This window comes from Saccostrea echinata, unplaced genomic scaffold (genome assembly GCF_033153115.1).
Source record: "Saccostrea echinata isolate AGI-Se365-2 ecotype Australia unplaced genomic scaffold, CSIRO_AGI_Sech_v1 ptg000046l, whole genome shotgun sequence".
Classification (NCBI taxonomy): domain Eukaryota; kingdom Metazoa; phylum Mollusca; class Bivalvia; order Ostreida; family Ostreidae; genus Saccostrea; species Saccostrea echinata.
Window position 1 is genome coordinate 3,351,863 of NW_026889795.1, and position 23,352 is coordinate 3,375,214.

Below are 23,352 nucleotides of genomic sequence, written 5' to 3' on the forward strand. Positions count from 1 at the left end.
TCACATTTTACGATACATGTAACATCCGACAGAGACATTTCGTCAGGTCAAAAAAGCTATCGGATGTTATCGTAATAAGTAATACATTCTTGGTGTACCTTCGTTGCTTTTACCTGTGGATTTTATGCATAGTGTGGTGGCATATTTCTGCCCCCTACATGCAAGATAACATGCGAGAAAAGTACATGTATGTCAGTATGAATGATAACTATGTCTACATTTAAAATAATTATGCTGACATGCAAGTTACCAATCTTTTTAGAGAATCTAATTTTAATGTTGGTAAACATACTTACTAACGCCGTATAGTGACATATTTCTACCCCTACACGCAAAATAAATTATGTTAACATGCACCAGAATTATGTAGACATGCAACTTATTTATGTCAACATGCAGGATAATTATGCTAACATGCGAGTTTATTATGTCAACATGCGAGATATATTTGTTGACATGCAACTTAGTATCTTCCATGTTGACATATGCAAGTTAAAATATAACTCCCATGTTGACATAAATAAGTCGCATGTCAACATCTCGCTCGTATGTTTTCGTTTACCGGCGTTAGTTTTACCAGATTTAAAATTTGATTCTCTAAAAAAAATCGGTAACGTGCATATCATCATGATTATTATGCATGTAAACATGATTATCTGACATGTTGACATACTTTTTTTCACATGTTAACATAATTTGTCTTGCATGTAGGGAGCAGAAATATGCCACCATAGTTATAACGCATTCACTGTAAGCTTATGCGATCCAAAACCAATTTAACTGCATAATCGATGACAGAAGTATATGAAGGGACAATGTGAACCGATATTTTAGGTTGAAAAAAATTATTAAAAAAAAAAAAAAAAAAAAAAAAAAAAAAAAAAAAAAAACGTCTTTAACCCAGAAAGACCATCGGGAGAACAATGTAAACAAACCGGAGTGACATCCTTTCTCACTTATAATGTATAGTGGGGTATTTTTATGTGGAAATATTACTTTTGGGGTTTTCTCAATTTTTCCTTGGTGTACATGACAAATTAATGTAACAAAATAATTTTTGAAGAAACACCCGACGGTGTTAAATATCGGGTGGAGTGATGGATGGGGTGGGGGGGGGGGGTGGGGGGGGGTTCTACAGGTAGCTGTGTATCAGAAAGGATTTTTTTTTTTTTTTTTTTGCAAAGATGTATTCTTGTTGCAAATAGCGTCATTTCATTTACTTTATCTTAAACTTAAAGGATGTTAAGGACGACGGACCTCTTTCGAATATTCGCGCCACTGCGCAGAAAACCGCGCATATGCCTTGAATCAAATTGACTTAATTATGTATTGCAAAAGATAAACAAAAAATAAATACATTTTTAATCCTTTTAAAGATATTCAATTGTTTCCTCTCAATTCAAAAATATTGTAAATCTTTCGATTTATATTCATTTGTTAATTTTATTAATAAAAGATTTATTTGGCCAAGGTATTTTCATTGAAAATTTCCCTCAAAATGTGCCCTACACCTGAGTTTGACATGCTCCCCTGAAAAATCTAAGCCGATGACTCATTTATTTTTTGGCATAATTTGCTGGCAAATTGTCTAGTTAACATTGTCCTTTAATAGGAATAAAAATTCTATTGCAGATTTTTTTTCAATGATCACTCTTTTACCCTACACTAGCAATTTCTTATTAATTCCTGTAGTATTTAACGATTTCCGTCTCCAGCTTTTGAAACGCTCCCAATTAAAAATCTACATCGATGACCATATGAGTTTTTTAGTTGATTTTAACTCACCAAAAGTCACTTTACCTTAAAATAAAATTTGAATAAAAAGTCTATTGCAGAAATGTCGTCGTTAAGAAGGTTCGTTCTATTTGTAAATTTTGAAAAATAAATTGATGAAAGCAATATTTTTTTTCAAATTCATTTTGGTAAAACTATAGGATATATCTCATCATATCAGCAGTTATCCCTCCTTTTTTGGACTTTGGATTTCTTAAATCCGACTTACGAAAAATTTGGGGTGTAAAAAAGGTAAAGGTATGAAACTCCTTACGTAGCGTACCCGCCTTTGCGAAAATAATACTCTTATATCAAATCATTTAAATATTTTTTTTCTTTCTATTCATATCTATGTCTACATTACTATCCGAATTCATTCCGAAATTCTGTATACTTGCCGAGATATGCTGAAATCAATTCCAAAATTTACCTTTATTTTTTTACTCGACAATTTATTTCAAAATTAAGGATTTTCTCCTTCATGCATATCTCTGATCCTTCGACGTATTTGGTTCCACTCTTTGGCACCCTTTTTTCATCTTTTCAAAATTATTTTTTTATTTCGTATTTCCAACGTTTTGTCATGAGCATCACTGGAGAGATATTGTTTGTCGAAATGTGCATATGGTGCATCAAAACTGGCACCGTATATGATTTACATTCTAGGAAGGAGATTGCTGAATGAGCTTTTATCAAAAGTTTATATCGCCTTTTCTGTCCACTCCAGAGACCCTGGTATGAATATGCTTGTGTCTACACTACTTGAACAAGCTTGTATCTACACTTATCTACCTGAACAAGCTTGTGTCTACTCTGTCTGATCAGGCTTGTGTCTACACTGCCTGAACAAGCTTGTGTCTACTCTATCTGATCAGGCTTGTGTCTACACTGCCTGAACAAGCTTGTGTCTACACTATTTTAATCAGATTAAACTGTAGGAGAAATAGTAGTAGTCTTTTGAAAGATTTTCACAGAAATAAGTGTTCTAGTAATCATGTTCACCGCCATTAAAAAAAGATCCATAAAATTATTTTAATTATTGGTGTTTTCAACCTGTTTTCCAAGATTTATTGAAATGAGACTAAATTGTAGAAGTACTAAGTTTGAAAAAAAAAATCACATAATATCTACTTGAACTTAAATTCATTAATTCAATTTATTCAAAAACTTCTACATGAGAAAGAGAAAACGCTCGCTGTGGCCATCATCTCGACATTTAAATATATCGACGACGTATTATCAATTAACAATAGTTGCTCTCATTAATATGTCGATCCGATATATCCCTGTGAACTTGAAATAAAAGGCATTCCAATCATGCCAACAGTCTGACTGCTTGATGTCCAGGCTTCGGGGCCACCAACATATAAAAATCTTAGCTCAAATCTCAACCTCAAATCTTAGATTTCTGCCTCATCTGAGATTTTCCTATAACACCGTGCCACCAACACTTCTGAGATTCAACTCACGTAAGCTGAGATTTGAGAAAAATCTTAGACTTATTCTCGTTGTTATATGCGAATTTTTTTCCTATCTTGCACGGAATTTTTGAATCAATTATTGAATTTACCTTTCAGTTAGTTGTTTATGCAATATTTTGGTGTATAATTATGGCGAAAATAAACATTCTCAACTTCCTTCGTCTTTTATTTGCTGTTTCGAGTCATTCAACGGAAAGGATTCCATTACGACCTTTGCGACCATAAATGTTCACCGAATCCCCGTACAAAAATCCCTACAGAAGAATAACACAAAACCATATCCAAACTTTGCAGTCTTGGCTCGTCTGTCGACATAAAAACACAAAAACATACACCGAGGCGTCATTTCCGCCATTGTGACGTTACGTGTAGAAAGATTACGAAAAGTAGGTAGGCGGATCAAAACTATATTTCGCAGACCGATTTTTCTTTCTTTTGTTTTAAAATGTCAGATATATAATTTTTCTTCTAATTCCCCGTAGGAAAAGAAAAATATTTCAGTTATAGGGACTTTTTGTATACATAGAATAAACCTGAGTGATTTTTTTCCCCCAGCAGATCCAAAATTAAAAGAAAATGTCGACAAATAGCTACATTCTCATACATGTATGCTGAAATAAATTTCTTGAGTGTTTCGTAATATTGGGCGTAAGTATGATAAGATGGACAGCGAACATATCCAGGAGCGGGTAACGTTTTACAGGATTGTTTACCAAGAAATCTGAGAGGAATTTTTAATTGTCGGGAATTTCAGGATCACCCCGTGTGAGAAAATGTTACGGAAAGTCTTTGTATTTCTTTTTAAATATATGTAACAATAAGCAACGAATATAGCACCACTTGACCAATATTCATCGTTACACTGGAAACCCAAGTCAATCTCGCATACGCTCATCAAGTGATCAGAAATTGATTAATCCCTTATATCAGATCGTAAATAAACGTTTCACTGCGTAATGATGTAATATTTTTAACGTAATAACTACGGTCCATACTTTTTTTTTTTAAATTTAAAATGTTACTTGTACAAAAAAATAGTTTGTATAAAAAAATTCCATTCGGCCAAGTGCAGTTGAATATATGCAGTTTTTGTTCAGATTTATACATGTACCTCAGAATGGCCATAAGTCAAGTTTATTCTTATAAATAATATAAACAGACAAGAATATAAGTTTACGCACAATGCATTGTGAGTATATAAAGTCGATCCCAATTCTCAATTAAGAATTCTATAGGTTTATTTAAGAACCAAATTAGACAGACTGCTATCATCAGTGAAATAAATGGTGATTTATATGTTATTTCGAAAGAACAAAATATTTGTTCATGGAATTTTAGACAGATTTCTTTTAATATCTGCGTATAATTTACACGAATAAGTATATTGTACGTCAAGTAGTAATAGTAAAAACTACCGGAGAAAAAAAAAAACAAAAACAAAGAAGGGGCAGGGTAGGTTTAATTTGACATCTTATCTAGTCATATTTCCTTTTCCGATATACATGGATATTCCAAATTACATACACGTAATAAATTTGCCATGGCACAAATAGCACTCTAAAATATGCATTTCATTAATTATTAATTAAATTAATTTCTGAATGAATGAAGATATACATGTTCATGTTATGTATAAAGTGTCACTAGAATATTCCTGTAAATTAATTTTTTCTTTTTTCTTTATTATCATTATTATTTTTTTCTTTTAGTAAAGTTTAAAGTGCTTGATTCCATGCGTGGAAAATATTATAATAAGAATATTTACATGTGCGTAATTACTCCTCCTCACAGGATGATCAAGTTTTGGGAGAAATTAACATTCTTTCTGTGCTTGTATATGTTAATTTCGTGTATTCATGGATAAAATGTGCACTGTCATAACATATGCGATCATTTTACCATAAAATAATTCTGTGAGATTTTGTTTGAGACTGGTATACATCAATCTCAAGATTTTCTGAGAAATCTCATATTTTTTTCTCAGCTGAGTCGGAAAAAACGTTGGTGGCACGCATGTTTGAAAAAAAAATCTCAGATTTGAGAAAAATCTCAGATTTAAGAAAAAACTCAAAAGATAAGTCTGAGTTTGAGAAAATATTAATTTGGTGGGACAGTTTGGTGAGAAAAACTCAAATTTTCTGAGAAATCTCAGATTTGAGAAAATCTCAGCGTTGGTGTCCCCGAAGCCAGGACTAAAGAAGAAGATTTTTAATAGCACTAATTCTGATGGTTTTAGCCCCAGCCCTAAGGCCCCCGGGGGGGGGGGGGGGGCAGGGACCATATGCATGAAATTCACAAATTTTCTACCCCTTTACCCATTCATCCTATTTGCCAAAATTGGTTGAAATTGCTTCAGCGATTCAAGAGAAGAAGCTGAAAATATTCAAATGTTAACGGACGACGCACATTGCACGACGACGGACAAAAGCAGGAAGCAATAGGTCACCCGAGTGACTCATGTGACCTAAAAAAGGTATACAAAATAGCATTTCCAGTGAGCTGGAAGTGAAGTAAATTAAACAATGAGAAATAAAAAATAAATTCACTTCTTCATACATATATTTCTAAATTCAGTCTATGAGAATCACTGTCCATTTCCTCAGCTGTTTTATGGGACGTGCCTCCTTTTCATTCGGAGGGTCCCACATCTACGTCCCCGTCTACGACAACACTTCCCTGTTGTTTTTGGCGTCGTTGTCGTTGATGTCCTCGTTGGTGTCGTTGTTTGTGTCGTTGGTGTCGTTGTTTGTGTCGTTGGTGTCGTCGTTGTTTGTATCGTTGGTGTCGTTGTTTGTGTCGTTGGTGTCGTCGTTGTCGTCGTTGGTGTCGTTGTTGTTTGTGTCGTTGGTGTCGTTGTTTGTGTCGTTGGTGTCGTTGTTTGTGTCGTTGGTGTCGTCGTTGTTTGTGTCGTTGGTGTCGTTGTTTGTGTCGTTGGTGTCGTCGTTGTCGTCGTTGGTGTCGTTGTTGTTTGTGTCGTTGGTGTAGTTGTTTGTGTCGTTGGTGTCGTTGTTTGTGTCGTTGGTGTCGTCGTTGTTTGTGTCGTTGGTGTCGTTGTTTGTGTCGTTGGTGTCGTCGTTGTTTGTGTCGTTGGTGTCGTTGTTTGTGTCGTTGGTGTCGTCGTTGTCGTCGTTGGTGTCGTTGTTGTTTGTGTCGTTGGTGTAGTTGTTTGTGTCGTTGGTGTCGTTGTTTGTGTCGTTGGTGTCGTCGTTGTTTGTGTCGTTGGTGTCAATGTTTGTGTCGTTGGTGTCGTCGTTGTTTGTGTCGTTGGTGTCGTTGTTTGTGTCGTTGGTGTCGTCGTTGTCGTCGTTGGTGTCGTTGTTTGTGTCGTTGGTGTCGTTGTTTGTGTCGTTGGTGTCGTTGTTTGTGTCGTTGGTGTCGTCGTTGTTTGTGTCGTTGGTGTCGTTGTTTGTGTCGTTGGTGTCGTCGTTGTTTGTGTCGTTGGTGTCGTTGTTTGTGTCGTTGGTGTCGTCGTTGTCGTCGTTGCTGTTGTTGTTGTTGTGGTCGTTGTTGTTGTTGTTTCTTCACCTACAATTTAACAAGAATATACAAATAATCCTATTACAGATGACAATAAATACATTTCTCAGAATATAGGCATGAAGTTATAACCCCTTACCAAGTCAAATAATAGAAACATATACCAAAAAGGAAATTGAAAAATGTTATGTCTAAACAATTACCTCCCCCTCCTACCCACCCCCTTCCCTAAAATCCCAAAAATCACGTTAAAAAAGGAATCATAAACTTTGTTTATTGATGCAGTAAATATATTTGCATACCTTTATTTATAGGAGTTTCAAAAATACAAAAATGATATTCAAACTTTAATTCCATGTACATACATATTCTAATTCATTTATCATTCAAAATTCATACTATTAATACGTCATCATGAGATCTGATGATTTAGCAATTATGAGAGTATCCTTAGAATTATTTCTTGTAGTAAATAATAGTGTACGCTCAACCTGGTAAACAATTATAGAGTACAGTAAACCATAGAAAACAAAAGTTTTTATCAAGTAGCTTTTATGTAATGCCTCTATACAGATAAGCCTGAAAAAATCACCGAATATACACTTAACACGTTAAAGCATACATCTTTCGTTTAAATAATGTTTTTTGTACGTTGCAGCTTCGAACAGAGCCTGATTAATGTCATTCAGCTCATCCAAAATGTGGATAAATGTGATTAAAATATTATTTGGAATTTCAACCATTTAAATTTTAGATTTTCACAATTAACTTAGGCTTAGAAAATCTTCATTACTTCTGTTTCACTTGAAAATTTATACATCCTTGTAAAAAAAAGAAAAGAAAAGAAATAATCAATCTCAATTATATGTCAAACACTATTTAATTATATATTTTCATTGTCTGAAATATATTTCGGTAAAATACGGCAGCAGTAAAAAATATTTTCAATGTTTAACAACTATGCACTACGAAAACTTATGAGGATCAATCTATGGGTGAAAAAAAAAATGAAAGTCGTAATAACACTTTTTCAAAACGCCCATGAACGCGAAAAAAGTCGTAATAACGCGAGGTGAAAGGGCGTTATAACGCCAATAAAGGTGTAATAACGCGAAAAAAAGCATTATTACGCTTTTTAAAAAGGCAATATAACGCCTTTTGAAATGGCGTTAATGTTTCTACGCAGAGTGAAAAGTCGAAAAACAATGTGACAACACAGGTCACGTGCTACCAACATTAACCTGTGTAACGTCGCGCTTTAAATGTTGGGAAAGGCACTACTTTGATATTTCTGAACTGCGGAGGAAAAAATCTATAAAATGAGGTCGCCGTCATCTGAGATACAATGTAATCTTTATCACCCTTTCACCGAATTTCTGTTGAGAAAAGAAAAAGGTATGGAACTCTTTTCACACATTTGTAGTATCTCTCTATTATATAAACATACAGAGAGCAAATATCTTCATACCTGTATGAAGTTTTTCGAAGGTCATAAGTTCATTACGTGACCTAAACACGCAGCGCAGTAATATCTTCATAAAAAGACTTACTCTACTTAGCAACATAGCATGCTATTCATGTATAAAATTGTATAAAATACGCAAGTAAAATAATTATAATTTTATGTACATAATTGCTCACTCCTCCATGGCACCTGATCCAACCTCTAAATTTTGAGGTTCGTGTTTGCTCTGCTCAAAATTTGTATCGTTTCATTAGACTTTCGAGATTGAATATTGTTCGTTATCTTCATATTTCATTACAATGTAAACGAGAATTTAATACACTTCTTGATCGACTTTACATAGAGAATAGAAAACTACGTGTTATAAGCTTCATGTCTGAGCTCCCTAGTCTCAACGTTTATCCATATTAGTCCCCTACCGGTGAAACCGGAATGGGATTATAGGTTTCCTCTGAGTCCTTCCGTCCGTCTGTCTATCTGTCCCACTTGGTTTTCTGCACCTTTTTTTCTAAATTCTTGCAGATATTGAGCTGATTTTTAGTATGTAAGTGTATATTAATGAGTTACAGATCAATTTTGAATTTTGTTCCGCTTCATTGATTTTTGAAGGAATTAGGGCCTTTTTAATTTTTAAGGATTTTCCGCACTTTTTTTCTAAACGCTTGCAGATATTGAGCTGATTTTTGGTATGTGAGTGTATCTTGATGAGTTACAGATCAAGTTTGCATTATGTTCCGCTTCAATGACTTTTTGACGGAAATACAGCATTTTTAATTTTTAAAGGGAACCAGATTACACTTGCCGGTAGGGGACTAGTATTGCAAATGCAATACTCTCAGAATGCCTTATTCTTGTATACCTCTCAAGGCTATAATTTTTTTTTCATTAAACTTTACTCACGATAAATTTGTAAATCTGTTGGAAATTATCAATGTAATGCAATCATGCCACAAACAGCTGACAAACACTCCGGAAGTTCGGTAAGGCACCAGGCATAGGTTAATCGTAATCGAGTAATCGTAATCGATTGAAATGATTATTTATTTTCAAGTAATCGACATTAATCTGTAATCGAAGATATTTTCGATTACTTGTAATCGTTATTTTATCGATTAGGGTTAAAATTTCAGTGTAATTATAATTACTTTTTCGATTACTTTTGATTACTTTAAACATAAATGATTGTTATTTTGGAGAATTTTTGTTTCCAGTTTAGTCGCACGTAAATACCAAGTACAAACCACCAGTTAATAACATTACTTTCATTATGTGGTAAATAAACTACTTGGAAAAATAAAATGAAAATGATTCATTCATTTATGTTAATCTTCAAGCAACTTCAAAGTTATTTTTACTAACTTAAAAATTTGCAAATTATTTACATGTTTTCATTCATAACTGTATTTTGTCACTGAGAAGTTATGTTATTAAGTCCAGTGCACGCTCTTTCCCCGTTATGCTATTTGATTTTGAGTGCTCTGGCTAGGCAATTCATGATGAAATGTCTTAGTAAAAGTTTTCCAGATTTATAAAACCAAATACCATTAAATTTATTTGTTTGAAATGAAAAATATTTGAGGTAAGAGAACTTAACTTTGTTATGATTTCCTGACACTAGTTACATAATTTGATTTTAACACTGATCTACCATTAAACAATAAAATGTAGAAATGTTCACTTGATGGCTCCGCCCTCACCAACGGTCGCTTATATTATAAGTAATAAAAAACAAGTTTTAAAAACTTCACTGGGAAATGAAGTTGGTCGGTCACGTGATCAAATCCTGTGGGGGACGATATTTTTAAACTTATTTATTTCTTAATTTGATATAAACAATCTACATTACTACCCAAGTTCATTCCGAAATTCTATACTTCCGAGATATGCTGAAATCAATTCCAAAATTGATCCTTTTTTTCCCTCGAAATTCGCTTGGGTCTTTGATCATTTACGCTATTTTTAAAGCGGAAACGACGGGACGAATTTTTCACGGAGTTGATTCTATACTTTCTTTACATAGGCTTATTAGCACCAAGTCTCTACAAAATTTTATCTGATTTTGACTATCTTACTAAGTCACCCACCGACATTTTAGCGGTATAATTTTTAAAAAAATCTAAATGTATATAATATATTCTGGGAAAATTTCGTTCAATCATAGCTCTTTTTTCATCAATAAACAACACAGCTGTACAGCTGTAGAAGCAGACGTTCTGTAAAGTTTTTTTTCTCAGATGAGATTATTACAGACTTAACCTTACGATCTGGGGTTAAACAATCATCTTTAAAATGTTGATAGCTTGAGCAGCTAAGTATGCAACTGTTTACTGGCGTTCAAACATGTGAATGACCAGGAGCCAATTTGTGAATTGATTTCAGCATATCTCGGGACGTATACAAAATTTCGGAATGAAATTTAATGGTAATGTAGATTGTCTATATGTGAATAGATATGACTAGCAAGTTTAGAACATTTGATTTAAAAGTATTTCATTAACGAATGTGGGTACCCTTTGTAAGGAGTTCCATGCCTTTATTTCTTTTCAACACCCAAAATTTTTTAAAGTCTGATTAAATCAATGAAATATATCGAGATAACGAACAGTATGCAAAGTTTTTTTTAATGACGTAATCGTATGTATTTCTAATACACTTAAGTTAAATTGCATGTAATTAATCTAGTCATAGTTCTTAAATTATGTTTATTTGCGTTTTATTGCACAGCGCTTTAGAGTAATTTTATTAATATTTAGCGCTTTATAAATTTATTATATTATTATTATTATTCAGGCTCAAAAGTCCGTTCGAACAATACAAATCAGGAGCAGAGCAAACATGGACCTTTAAAAATTAGAGGTGGGATCAGGTGAAATGAAGGAGTGAGCATCCCCTGCCGACCGGTCACACCGCCGCGTAATAATAGAAAATAATAATAGAAAAATCCGTCCACAATTCACTGTGTAAATAATGTAATAGGTAACTAAAATCCCTTGAACAAAAACCAATTATGCATGAATTGAAAATTGAAGAGCGGAGTCCTTCAGTTTCAAAGTTAGAAAAACCTATAGCTTGAACTTTGAAACTGTGGTTTACATTGACAAAAAGTTTGATTTTTCTAGGTGAAATTATCGACTCATTCATTAAATATGAAGCTTTGGTTTTACTTAAGTTTATTTTCAACAAGTTTTTTTCTCAGACTCATTACAGTGTAAATAAATAGCCCACTATTAGAATGTGATCCAGATTGATACAATGTAAAACAAATTATTGAAGGACCTACCGACAGGGGCTACATCGGCATAAAATCCTATTCTGGTCCCTGCTTTATCACTGGAGAACTTTATGGTGAGACTTTCCCCTGTGGAAGTGTACGGCTGAGTGGGAGCAGTGGTTCCACAAAGTTTTGCTATTGAGGAGGAACTGGTCGAAACTCCTATTTTTGAATGAAAAAAAAAAAAACATTTCAAATATATAATACAATTTCAAAATACGAATTTACTGTAGATTATTTTAGGCACATACTTAATTCATACAGCAAAATTACTGTTAGGCGGCACATGTATTACAGCATTATAAAAATAACAGTTATTTAGTTTATTTCTCAAATGTTTCTTCTCATGACATTATGAGATAATAAAGCCCTGGCATACATGTATATGTAGGAATCTGCAGTGTAATTAACCCACTGTAGTCAATTCTTAAGATTTTTTTAGCTATGTATTTACCATCAAAAATCTCCACAGAATCAAAACAAGCACCGGGGCTACTGGTGTCTTCCTCAACATCAAGATACTTCAACTGAACTGTAACTGTGCCGCCTGGATTTGTGTACGTATTCGTACATTCGAAATTCCTGAAATGTTAAAAACTAATACAAAATACACGCGGCTAGGATAAGGCTGTCCGTAAAATATCATACTGTTCCAACTGTAGTAACTTCTCTGAACTACCTAGATATGACGTCATAATAGCATATGACGTCAAGTCACTGCCTACTTGAGCTGAAATGACGGGGAAAGTGTCATAACTTTTACATTCCTCTCAAATGACAGGTAAAGATTTTTTAGCGTTGTTGTTTGATTCAAGTGTCTGGATTGTTCTTTAATCTTAAGTGTGCTGTTATGAAGTTGAACATTTGCAATTTAATATCGCTATTCCTTTAACTTGTCCGATATGCATATATTCAAACAATAACAAAAAAATTGACTGTGAAACGATCCCCCTTACACGTCCGTGGACAGAGGTAGAATTTATAAATCGTGTATATATTTGACTGGCGCAAGTGATTAATAAGGATAAATTGAAGATATTCAGTGTGAATCTACTAGAGAAGTATGTCCTCTAACTGAATTTTGCTGGGGGATTGTATGTAATTCATCCTATTTTGTAAAAATTGTGATAAAGAGTGGGAAATGCCCCCTTGTATGTGGTCAAGTTTAATTTCTCGTGGGATATTTTCTCAAGAAGTAAAATTCATACTTGCCCCCAGCACTTTCTAAGTACCAAAGACCACAATGAATTGACTTATATGACAATTTTTTCTCAATAATGTTGTTTTGCACTTGTGCCGATGTGATTTTTGTGCAACATTTAGGAATTTATAAGTGTCCGTCACGTGATCAACAAAGTCATGTGACATCACAAAAGTGCATTATATATAACCTGATTACACTCTCATCACAAGTTGACTGCAAATTCATACATAGATTACAAGTTGAAATTAAAATCTAGCTCAAATTAAAATGTATATATTTTAATGCATATTAAGCCTTCGGACAGCCTTAACATAGCTGCGCAGAGAGTTTTCAATGCATTATACATTTAAATTGAGTTGCACGTGATTAAACATTCACATACTTGCTTGCCCTATTTTCCACAGATCCCCCCCCCCCCCAAATATATATATATATATATATATATATATATGCACCTATTTATTATTAATTTTTTATTTATTTATTTGGGTTTTGTTTGTTTGCTTTAAGAGAACAGATTAAGTTTATTGCATCAACCATACACTATATACAGAATATCTTGATTCAAAATAAAATGAAATACATATTTATTTCATTATAATTGCAGTTCTCATAACTTCATTATATTGTCCCCTGCATGGCACAGTGGTTAGAGAGTTTGTTCTAGAAACGCGAAGTGAAAGGTTGACCCTTACGTCGGGGTTCGAATCCCACAGCGGGACGTGGAGACCGGTCCTTCGGATGAGACCGTATAAACCCGTGTCACAGTAGGTGCTGGCACGAAAAAGATCCCTCACTGCTGTAAGTGCCGAAAACAGGTCTAAATTTGCAGCCCTCCACCGGCAAGTGGTGCCATCTCAATACGAGTGAATATTCTCGAGGGGATGTTAAACAAACAAACAGATTGTCTGATTTCAACAAGGTCGGCCAAAATACATTTTTGTATAAAAACGTAATTTTTCTTAATTTTGTCTGATTTCAAAGACCAGGAATTTGGTGAAAAAAAGCGAACACTCATATTGCCTAGGGTAATCCATAAACAAAATATTTTTCCATGTAATTATATTTTATACAATGTATGTCATTTTAATAGGACAATGTTTTTTTTTTCTCGTAAACAATACCTTAACATTGGAACATTATTCCAGGAATCCAGGATTGTTAACTCGGGTAACATAGCAGAAAAAACAACAAACAAAAACAGAAATGTTTTCATGAATTTTTCCGCCGCATGTCGCATGAAACAACTTTTAATGGTAAGTGATCCTAATGAGGAAGCAATTGTAAAAAAAATCACGAATATTAAAAAACACCCATGTAATTTTTTTCTAAGAAAGGAGATTATTTTTATAGAAAAGGGGTTTTCTTATTCACATGAAAAAATCTTAACGCCATATTTTGGCCCAATTCTAGCCCCAAAAGACGACATAACCCAACCTATGACATGACCTAAACTATGACATTACCTAACCTATGACATAACCTAATCTGAAATAACACATCCTGTGGAAGCTTCAAAAACATTATGACTTACATAGTCTTTATTGTTGTTCTGTGGAAGATTCATTAGGTAAAAACTGCTCACTGATTTTTGCCTTACCCTATCCCCAGAACCATAATTTGAACAAAAAAAATGAATCCCCACAATTTTCGAATGGTTCCTTGTGGATCTGATTTAGTTTGACCTCGCTATTTTTTACTTTTTTTAAAAATATGATCTTTATTAATTTCCTTTTCATATACCGATTTCCTATTGTGGCCACTCCCTAACCCACATGAAATGACTTGAAAAAACTTTAATCTGAACTATCTGAGAATGCTTGCATATTAATCTAAATAAGACACTGCTGTTTTTGAAAAGAGATTGTGAACAAATTCCAAATATGATTCCATGTAAAACTTTGATCCAAATTGTGGCCCCACCCTACCTCAGTGCACATGATTCAAAACCTAGATTCTATACAACGTAAAAATAAAAGCTTTTTAATATGAATAAATTTGGCTTGCTGTCCTTGAGGTTTTTTTTTTAAATATCTATGTATTTAAGGAATGAATTCAAAAGCTACCCAATTTATACAGTATAAATTGGGTTGAGGAAGTTTACGCTTTATAAACCGCGAAACACGAGACATTATAGTCGGAGGACAGACGGACGCCAAACGCTCTTCGATCAGAAAAAAATCTCTTGAGTCTTTGGCTCACTGAGCTAAAAAGTGATCCTAGATATGTGTCATGCTACAGAAGCAATGCAAAAGTGGGTGTTTTGGCTTATTCTGCAGATGGAAGTGATTCGATCTAGCTGTGAACTAATGTATACTAGTGCCAAAATTCCGAATCTGACATTTATATTCCAACTATATTCTCGCAGCTATGGAACATGGTTTATAATGTACGAAAGACTTCGCGACATCATTAAGAGAAAATCTCAGCGTTGCAGTTGTATACGAATTGCAAAGTAAAGATACGTTACTGATGCAGGCATCAGTAAAATTCAAGAATGGTAATAGGAATTGGAACTGAAGCATTGTATACATACACTCATACTACGTTTTAGAAAATACATATTCAGTTCAGGTGAACTTGGACTAAAGTAATATATTCTTACAGTGGATACTTGGCGGGAAAATTTGGAGATGTCAAGGGTGTTTCAGTAGTCAGTGTAACAACGTTGTTTGCTCCTGACACTGCACAATTGGCTGAAAAAGAAATGAGGAGAATTCTCCATACTTTGTTACCATTACAATATGCTGAAGTATTTCAATTATCTTATAAATTTACTTATAGACTATGCATGCACTTATTTCAGTGCATCTAAAATTAATATATAGGTCAAGGACTATTGGACTGTATCAGTAAGCTCTGCCAGTATTTCTCCCATTTTTTAAATTATATTTACGCAATATCAAATATATTTTATTATTATATTTACGCAATATCAAATATATTTTGCTATTATATTTACGCAATTTACGAATTCGTAAATAGTAGATGACAAACAGCAGATTTGGCAAAGTTCTTTCAGAAGATCAAAGCATAGGAAATCAGAAACTGAGCTCACCTCGAAGATAGTTATCTATAGGAAAGCAAAGTATCAAGGAAAAGGAAGAGTAAGAACTATTAATGACATCGAAAATCCTACATTCAGTGCCTTCCATTACACTAAAATATATGCCACATGCAACATCCTCTAGCAGTTATTGAATATATATTTAGATAAATCATTCATATATGTTTGATCAAAGTTGAGTTAATATATTATTTTGAATAGACTTTCTCCAGGAAAAGAACTTTGAATTAGTCACTCATATAGAATATATATATATATATATATATATATATATATATATATATATATATATATATATATATATTGGACACAGCATCCGAAGCAAGTTTGGTATTGTGCCTTAGATTCATCCCCTTTTAAGTCCGGTTGCGATTGGGCTAATTATTGCTTGATAGTTGACTTGCTTTAAATCACTCATCCAGGATTAAAGCAGCAGGTCTAATGCAGCATCCAATGCCAAACAAGCCTTGTACTCTGCATAATTAGATTCACCATCAAGTCAAATATAGTTCAAGTACTGCTTACAGGTACTTTGGATTTGGCCAGTTCTAAAAACTATTACAGAAAAAAAAATTAACCTGATCACTCATCAACAAATATGGGTCACATGCAGCTTCAAAAGCAAGTCTTCTCATGCAGTATACATACCTAGCTACATCATCTAACTACATCATCTAAGAATGGGCTTTTAACTTATAACTTATAAAAGTCTTGATACATGCTACATGACTGGTTGTACGTATCTCTTTCGTACAACAACCCTGTAAGATTGACTAATAATTACTTTGGAAATGGACTTTTTTCAAACACTTCAGTCACGATTTCGTCGAGGTGAGCTAAAACCTTGCTTAAATGTACACTCGTATAAAACTGGTGTGTGTCAGTCAATTCCTTACATTCATCCTTTCCAGTTAAAAAGGATACTTGAAACCCATTCTCATAAGAATTTTGTGTTCCATCAGATTGAAATTCCACAAATATGTTACTTCCGGTGGTGGTTCCTGGTGGTTTTGATGAACCACAGGAGCTGATACTCGAGCAACACACACTTGTAGTAAGTGCTGGAGCACTCGAAGATGACCCTGTATATGGATTAAACTCTTAAGTTACAAACATTACAAATTAGCAAACGTACAGATAAACATTGCACACAGTCCTGTCCTAATGAAAACGCATTAGATCTTATTGATCCACCTAATTTCGTATTGTTATGGGTCAGGTATATTATTCACTATATCATTCACTATTATTAAACAGTCTATATTATCATTCAGGTAATTTTAATTAAATTTAATTAAAAAGTGCACGTTTTGGAGGGTAGCATTCAAAATGTACAGCCATTGTCAACCGACGGTGTCAGTTTTAACTGTATATAACAGAGTATCCTTGGGTAAAGAGGATTCAAATTTGTTCAAATGAAGACCCACACCCTCTTCCAAGGGGAGGTAATTAAGAAAAAGTAAAAATTGAGTTGGGTCATTTAAAAATCTTCTTCTCGATAACCACTGGGCTAAATAAAGATAAAACGTGAAATATTTCTGACATAGTGTATATTTAAATTTGTTCAAATCATGTCCCCTGGGGATAGGGTGGGGCCACAATGGGCGATCAAAGTTTTACATAGGAAAACAGGAAAAAATCTTTAAAAATATTCTTCTCAAGAACAGTCAAGCCATGATTATGATACATGTATTTATATGGATGCATCCTTTCGTAGTGTAGTTTCAAATTTGTTCAAATAATGACCCCGGAGCTTGGGTGGGGTCACAATGAGCAATCAAAATTTGACATAGGAATAGGAATTTTTAAAAAAAAACTTCTTATGAAGAACAGTCAAGCCATGATTGATCATATTTATATGGAAGCATCCTCAGGTAGTGTAAATTGAAGTTGTTTTTTTTTTCAAACTATGACACCTGGGGGTAGGAAGGGGCCGCAATGGCAATCAAAGTTTTACACAGGTATACATAAGAAAAATCTTCATCTCAAGAACTCGTGGAAGCATCCTTGGGTAGTTTATATTCAAGTTTGTTCAATCATGACCCCGAGGGGTAAGGAGGGGCCAAATTTTGGCGATTTAAGTTTTATATGTGAATACACATGATAAATCGTTGAAAATCTTTTCCCCAGAATAGCAAATCTATGATAAGTCATATTAATTCGGAAGCATCCTTAGGTAGTGTAGATTCAAATTTGTTCAAACCATGTTGCCCGGGGGTAGGTCGGGGGCACAATAGAAGATCTAACATATAGAAAAAATCTTTTAAAGCCATGATTAGTCAAATATGGAAGCATCCTCAGTTAGTGTAAATTCAAGTTTGAACAAATCTTGTCCCGTTTGGGGAGCGGAGGTAAATTACGATTACTTATATATTACTTTTCCTACCCAATATGCTTAGGTGAGCAATGTGGCCCATGGACCTCTTGTTTTTTTTTTTTTTGTTTTTTTTTTCTTCAGGAAAATGCATAAACTAATAGTAAGTAAAAAGCTGACCACTTTAAGATTTATTTACATCTTTAATGAAGATACAAAGCAGGCGACACATACGTTCCCTGGAACAATCTAGTTATTATACGGAATAGTGAAAAATACTGAAAAAAGTATTTGCATTGCCCGATTAGCTGATTTACTACTTTCATTTCAAAGTAAAAGTACACATGTTTGAATAAATGATGGAATGGATGAATATTGCAGAAAATATAGAAATGATATACTTGAGGTTCTTGTATAAGGTGAAATTAGATATACTTGAGAGCAATTTACAACTAATAATGGTAAGTTGTAAACACTTTTTGACTTTCAAATGTCATGGGATTCTCAATTTTTTCAATATTCTTTTATAAGTGCTTTGTACAAATTAAAGTGTCGAATGATGTCAAGGATTTGTCTGAAATAGCCATAGTGAAGCATTGAGAGGGCCTAAGGTTTATAGTACAACTTTGTATTTTCAGAATATATAAAAGATATGCTCAAATTATCTAAATATTTATGACCATTATTTTCAGTTTTAACAAGATTATTTCTCATGTTCTCGGACACTTTACTCCTCTTCTTCCTACCTGTGGTGGATGAATTTATAATTTCATTTATCTAACAGCTATATACGTTTAAAGTTGAAAAAAAAACTACACTCGCTAAACTACCAATTTGACATTGTTTTTCCTTGAAAAAAGTTTTTTTTCAAATCTCTTACCATCATAGAACTTGAGTGTGTCGCCACAATCAACAAAAATCTCCTTTACTTCGAATGTTATTCTGTTGCTTGGATCAGCTGCTTGAAAAAGCCAGTTGCATGATGTCAACCTGAAAACAAAGATCTATTCACAATGAAAGTGACAAGTGAATAAATATTAATTCTGATTAATATCATTTCACGTTTAAAACATTTATGCATCATATATGACAGTACGTGATTAAATGTAACAGGACTAATGAAAAAAATATTTTAAATGATTTAAAAAAGAAAGCAAACATGCTTCATATTTACTTTTTGGATAAACAGTAAAATAAATCGTTTACTCACTGGGGATATAAACCGGAATTTGGATACTTGTACGTTTCATACAGCTGGTTTAATGTTAAGGTGGTTGAGCTACATTGCAGTGGAGTCGCTGGAAAAATGAATAATAAAATAAATAAAATAAAATAAAAGATACCACAGAGTCTGACACATCTGTTTCATATTTAGATATTTTACTAGAAAAAGACGTTAATGGTAATCTTACAACAAAACTTTATGATAAAACGTGATGATTTCAACTTTTCAATCGTTAACTTTCCTTACTTATGTAGTAGTATACTCTTATTACCTGCATATGAGGTTTATGTCTCTCAATCGATTCGATACGCAAGAGCATGCTCTATGAACAGTTTCTAAAACGAGGCAAGCTATTGACAAACAAGTTGGTGAAACAAGAATATCAACAGTCCCGTTTGAAGTCATCATTTCGCAAGTTTTATGGTCGATACAATGACCTTGTCAGCACACACAACCTATCATTGAGTCTTATCTAATACTGACTAACGTTTTTCATACTAATTGTTAGGCCATTATTTATACTGTCTACGGATTTTTCCGGTTTTTTCCCCCGATCATGACAAGGAGCACACGGTGGGAGTGACCGGCTGGCAGGGGATGCTCACTCCTCCATGGCACCTGTTCCCACCTCTAAATTTTGAGGTCCGTGTTTGCTCTGCTCCAAAATTGTATCGTTTCATTGGACTTTCGAGATTGAATACTGTTCGTTATCTTCTTAATTCGTAGAAAGAGAAGGATATGAAATACGAATAAAAACAAGAAGATATAAATAAAATTCAGATTATAAAATTCTAAGGAATTCAAACATTTATGTGTTTTTGTTCTTCACAACTTTTTTAATATTCAGGGGTCTTCTTTCATAATCACTGTTTTTAATTTTTATGAAGCATTTAAACGATTGCTTGTTTACTATCCTTACTCCCATGTGTAAATTTAGACAATAAATTAACTTTAAAATTTTCTCGAAGCAATTTTTTTCCAAACTTTTTGTAATTCCAACATGTACTGTATAAAATTTTTATTGCAAAATGCCATGGACGAATTTTCATTTGTTATAGACGTTATTCATTATAGCTGATAACATGAAAAAATCACTTGACTGTATGCGTGAATTCTTGTTAAATTTGTTCTCTGTAATCATGATTTACTGTATTTGCACGCAATCGCATCTTTTAGGGCCTTTCCGGCAAGCTCGGAAAAACACCTGGAATGTATTTACAGAACCCAATGTTAAATTTTTTTACAAAATGGAGTCGCTTCCTATTTATAAAAGTATTGGATAGACAGAGTTGAGTGTCCCTTCTGAAGCGCATTTAAGGTAATATCTTTACATTCAATAAAGTTAAACTCCAGACTGTAGAGATATAAGAGGTCTTTCTACATATATTTCAATGTTTATGTAAAAGGGGGCTTGTCATGGAAGCTTACATAACACATTCGAAGTTTTTTTTCTTTGCGCTTGTCGGAAAGGCTCAAGAAGTTGCAATTGTATTTACACGGTGAAAAATTACTTGAACACATTCATATGCAAAACACTACCACATGACAGCACTAAAGCCAATGAAATAAACAAAAATTTCAATGCTGTTGAATGTTCTCGTACTTCACACACGTGTAAATAATAATTATCCTAGCTCACTCGTGAAATGAATTGGATATCCTCTTTTCCCAAGAATGTAAGAAAAATATTTTTCACTTACGTTGTGTGTTAGCTATTCCTATGAACTGTATTACCAATAGTAGAAAGGCAACCACAGTGCTTCTTGGGGTCATTTTCATCTATGAACACAAATGTGCAATAAACTACATATACATGCCGCCTACTCGTATCATTCTGGGCATGAAAATATATATTTCTGAAGATATAAGGGATTCTTGATGCATGTAAGACAGTCTTACATATGACTTAATACATAAATAATAATATATCATTATACATGCACAGTTTTGAAAATGCCGAAACAGGGAATATTCATTACATATCGATATTAAGCACAATTCTAAATATGCCGAAGAAGGTTGATTTAGACATATTATATTGATACATAATCAATGGGATTGGACACAAGTTATTCCAACTTAGATTGTCCTCTCCAACAGAAAGAAAATGACAAAAACATATACACGTGATGTACAACCAACAAATGTACAATACAAAAAAGAAGGAAGAAAAAGATGCAGAGAATTTAGAAAGGAGGGGAAAAGGAGTGCAAGGAGAGAAGAAAGAAGGAAGGGGTTATAAAAGATACAGAATGGTTTTCCTCGTTATTCATAAAAATAAGGTAGTGATAAAATCTATATATTCATTAATATTAAAGGGAAATAAAAGAATAAAGAAATATATGTTATGATAAAATCAGGAAAAATATACTTACTTAGTTCTTTGTTATATGATAGTCGTTGTATTACAATCTGTTATAACTCTTAAGTAGAATCTAGATTGTTTGCAGCAATACCTAGTACATGTATAACAACAAATTTTAAGGTCAGGCAGATATTCCCAAAGGATATGTTCAGACTAATTCAAAATATGAGTTGCCACTTCTTTTATATTTGAAATGAAAATGCAGTTAGAAGATCACTCAGCCTTATTCGTCGAGTCTTGGCGGAAAAGGCTGGAAAATTTTACGGAAAAATTCTAGACTAGATAACATTATTGTTTTTCTACGCTTTATTTTTCCGACTAGAAAATAAACAAGTAACCGAGATTGTCGACAAAACATGGTTATCTGAATCATAAATCATATATGCATTTCATAAAAAAATCACTTTATGTAAAAATGTTGCTTCTTCATGTTACGTTACTGCCGGATGTTTTTGTGATGAATATTTTGTTGTTTATCCTTTATTTCAATCAAGATAATTGTGATCAACATATGCTAAATGTTGTTTACATAGTTATTGTTGTAATCAATATGTGGACATTCATACAGTGTGCATATTTTTTTTAATTGAAGGAACAGACGGAAAAGCTGTAACTATATAACTGACTTTAAAAAAATACACCTAGCCTTTTCGATAAATTTTTATCATTATTATTATTTCTTTTTGTGAATTTTAGCTTTTTCTTTTTTATTTTTCCTTTGGTATATAATATTCACTTAATTTGTCCAATTATAGTTTACATGTTATTCGTAACTGAAATGTTAATTATCGTGATGGTTAACATGAATGACAGTCCTGGTAAGGGAAAAAATTAACAACCCTCCTCTGTCATTCGTTATTCAAACAAAAATAATAAGTTAATTAAAAAGGCTGAAATCCTAAACCTTAGCTTTTAATTGCAATTGGTGAAAAAAGTAAAATACTAAATTTGTAATATAGATATGGGGAAAAATAAAACTATGAGTAATCTATAGTAATGTGAACTGAATTTTTTGCATTAAAGAGGGAGTTTTGGAATTAAAAATTACTGAAATGAATTATTCAAACACCATTTGCTCGAATTATGAATTACTAATTGACGGTGGACAATTTGAACCTTCCAGATCATTGTTTGTAATTAAATTTGCTCATAAAAAAACAACTGCAACAGTAATTAGTTTTTCTTTGAAAATGCCGTAGTTTTAATGAATATGAAAAGAAAAAATGCGCAATATTTCCTTTTAATTTTCTCCAAATGGAGACCAACAGAACGTATTCTTAGTCTGGAAAGGAGGAATGAATAAATTTATATTGAAAACTCATAACCACATAGAGAAAGTATATGCCTGGACACGGAATCGAAGTCGGGTCCCTTGTTTTATTAGTCAGATGCTCTAAACACTGAACTAGCAAGACCGAAATCTACGAAGTCCATATAATCCAAATTACTACACCACCCCTTTAAATATTTTTCACCCACGAAGACACACAAGTTCATCTTGTCAGAACTTGGTGCTTTTTCAATATAATGCTTGAACGATAAATATATAAAGAAAACATGCATGAATTACTTGTGCAAATATTTTAAACAAATATGTAGATAATACAGGAAACAGTTTATTGCAGTTTCTTTTTTTAATCAGACTACTAATGTACATTTATTCAATTCTGACTTTTTTTTTAAGTCGGTGTCAAAATCTACCAAATACAA

The 23,352-nt window shown here is 33.2% G+C and overlaps 2 protein-coding genes and 1 long non-coding RNA gene across 3 annotated transcripts; all 3 read right to left on the reverse strand.

Annotated features, from left to right (window-relative positions):
• Window positions 1-5,837: 5,837 nt before the first annotated feature.
• LOC133201949 (uncharacterized protein DDB_G0287625-like) lies at window positions 5,838-7,474 on the reverse strand. Its single transcript, XM_061337737.1, has 2 exons — window positions 7,383-7,474; window positions 5,838-6,737 (listed from the first exon to the last, which is right to left on the reverse strand). Exons 1-2 carry the CDS (start codon window positions 7,472-7,474, stop codon window positions 5,915-5,917), a joined length of 915 nt encoding a protein of 304 aa, XP_061193721.1. The 3' UTR covers window positions 5,838-5,914.
• Window positions 7,475-10,368: 2,894 nt separating this feature from the next.
• On the reverse strand, window positions 10,369-17,079 carry LOC133201950 (bone morphogenetic protein 1-like). The gene is made up of 6 exons (XM_061337738.1): window positions 17,046-17,079; window positions 16,635-16,820; window positions 15,277-15,367; window positions 11,922-12,049; window positions 11,477-11,629; window positions 10,369-10,409 (listed from the first exon to the last, which is right to left on the reverse strand). Exons 1-6 carry the CDS (start codon window positions 17,077-17,079, stop codon window positions 10,369-10,371), a joined length of 633 nt encoding a protein of 210 aa, XP_061193722.1.
• Window positions 17,080-18,938: 1,859 nt separating this feature from the next.
• LOC133202225 (uncharacterized) lies at window positions 18,939-21,033 on the reverse strand. The gene is made up of 3 exons (XR_009723224.1): window positions 20,978-21,033; window positions 19,263-19,350; window positions 18,939-19,042 (listed from the first exon to the last, which is right to left on the reverse strand). It is a non-coding gene; the product is annotated as an uncharacterized LOC133202225 (long non-coding RNA).
• Window positions 21,034-23,352: the final 2,319 nt, after the last annotated feature.

Bases quoted from the DNA above. Each gene is read 5' to 3' on its own strand.
- LOC133201949 (XM_061337737.1), bottom strand. From the start codon at position 7,474: ATGGTTGAAATTCCAAATAATATTTTAATCACATTTATCCACATTTTG. The intron at 6,738-7,382 runs GTACAAAAAACA...CAACAACAACAG, and splicing joins GCTCTGTTCGAAGCTGCAAC to CAACGACGACAACGACGACA.
- LOC133201950 (XM_061337738.1), bottom strand. From the start codon at position 17,079: ATGGCTGTACATTTTGAATGCTACCCTCCAAAAC. The intron at 11,630-11,921 runs GTAAATACATAG...ATTCAAAAATAG, and splicing joins TTCTGTGGAGATTTTTGATG to GAGTTTCGACCAGTTCCTCC. The intron at 10,410-11,476 runs GTAGGTCCTTCA...AAAACTTTACAG, and splicing joins TGCCGATGTAGCCCCTGTCG to AACGTCTGCTTCTACAGCTG.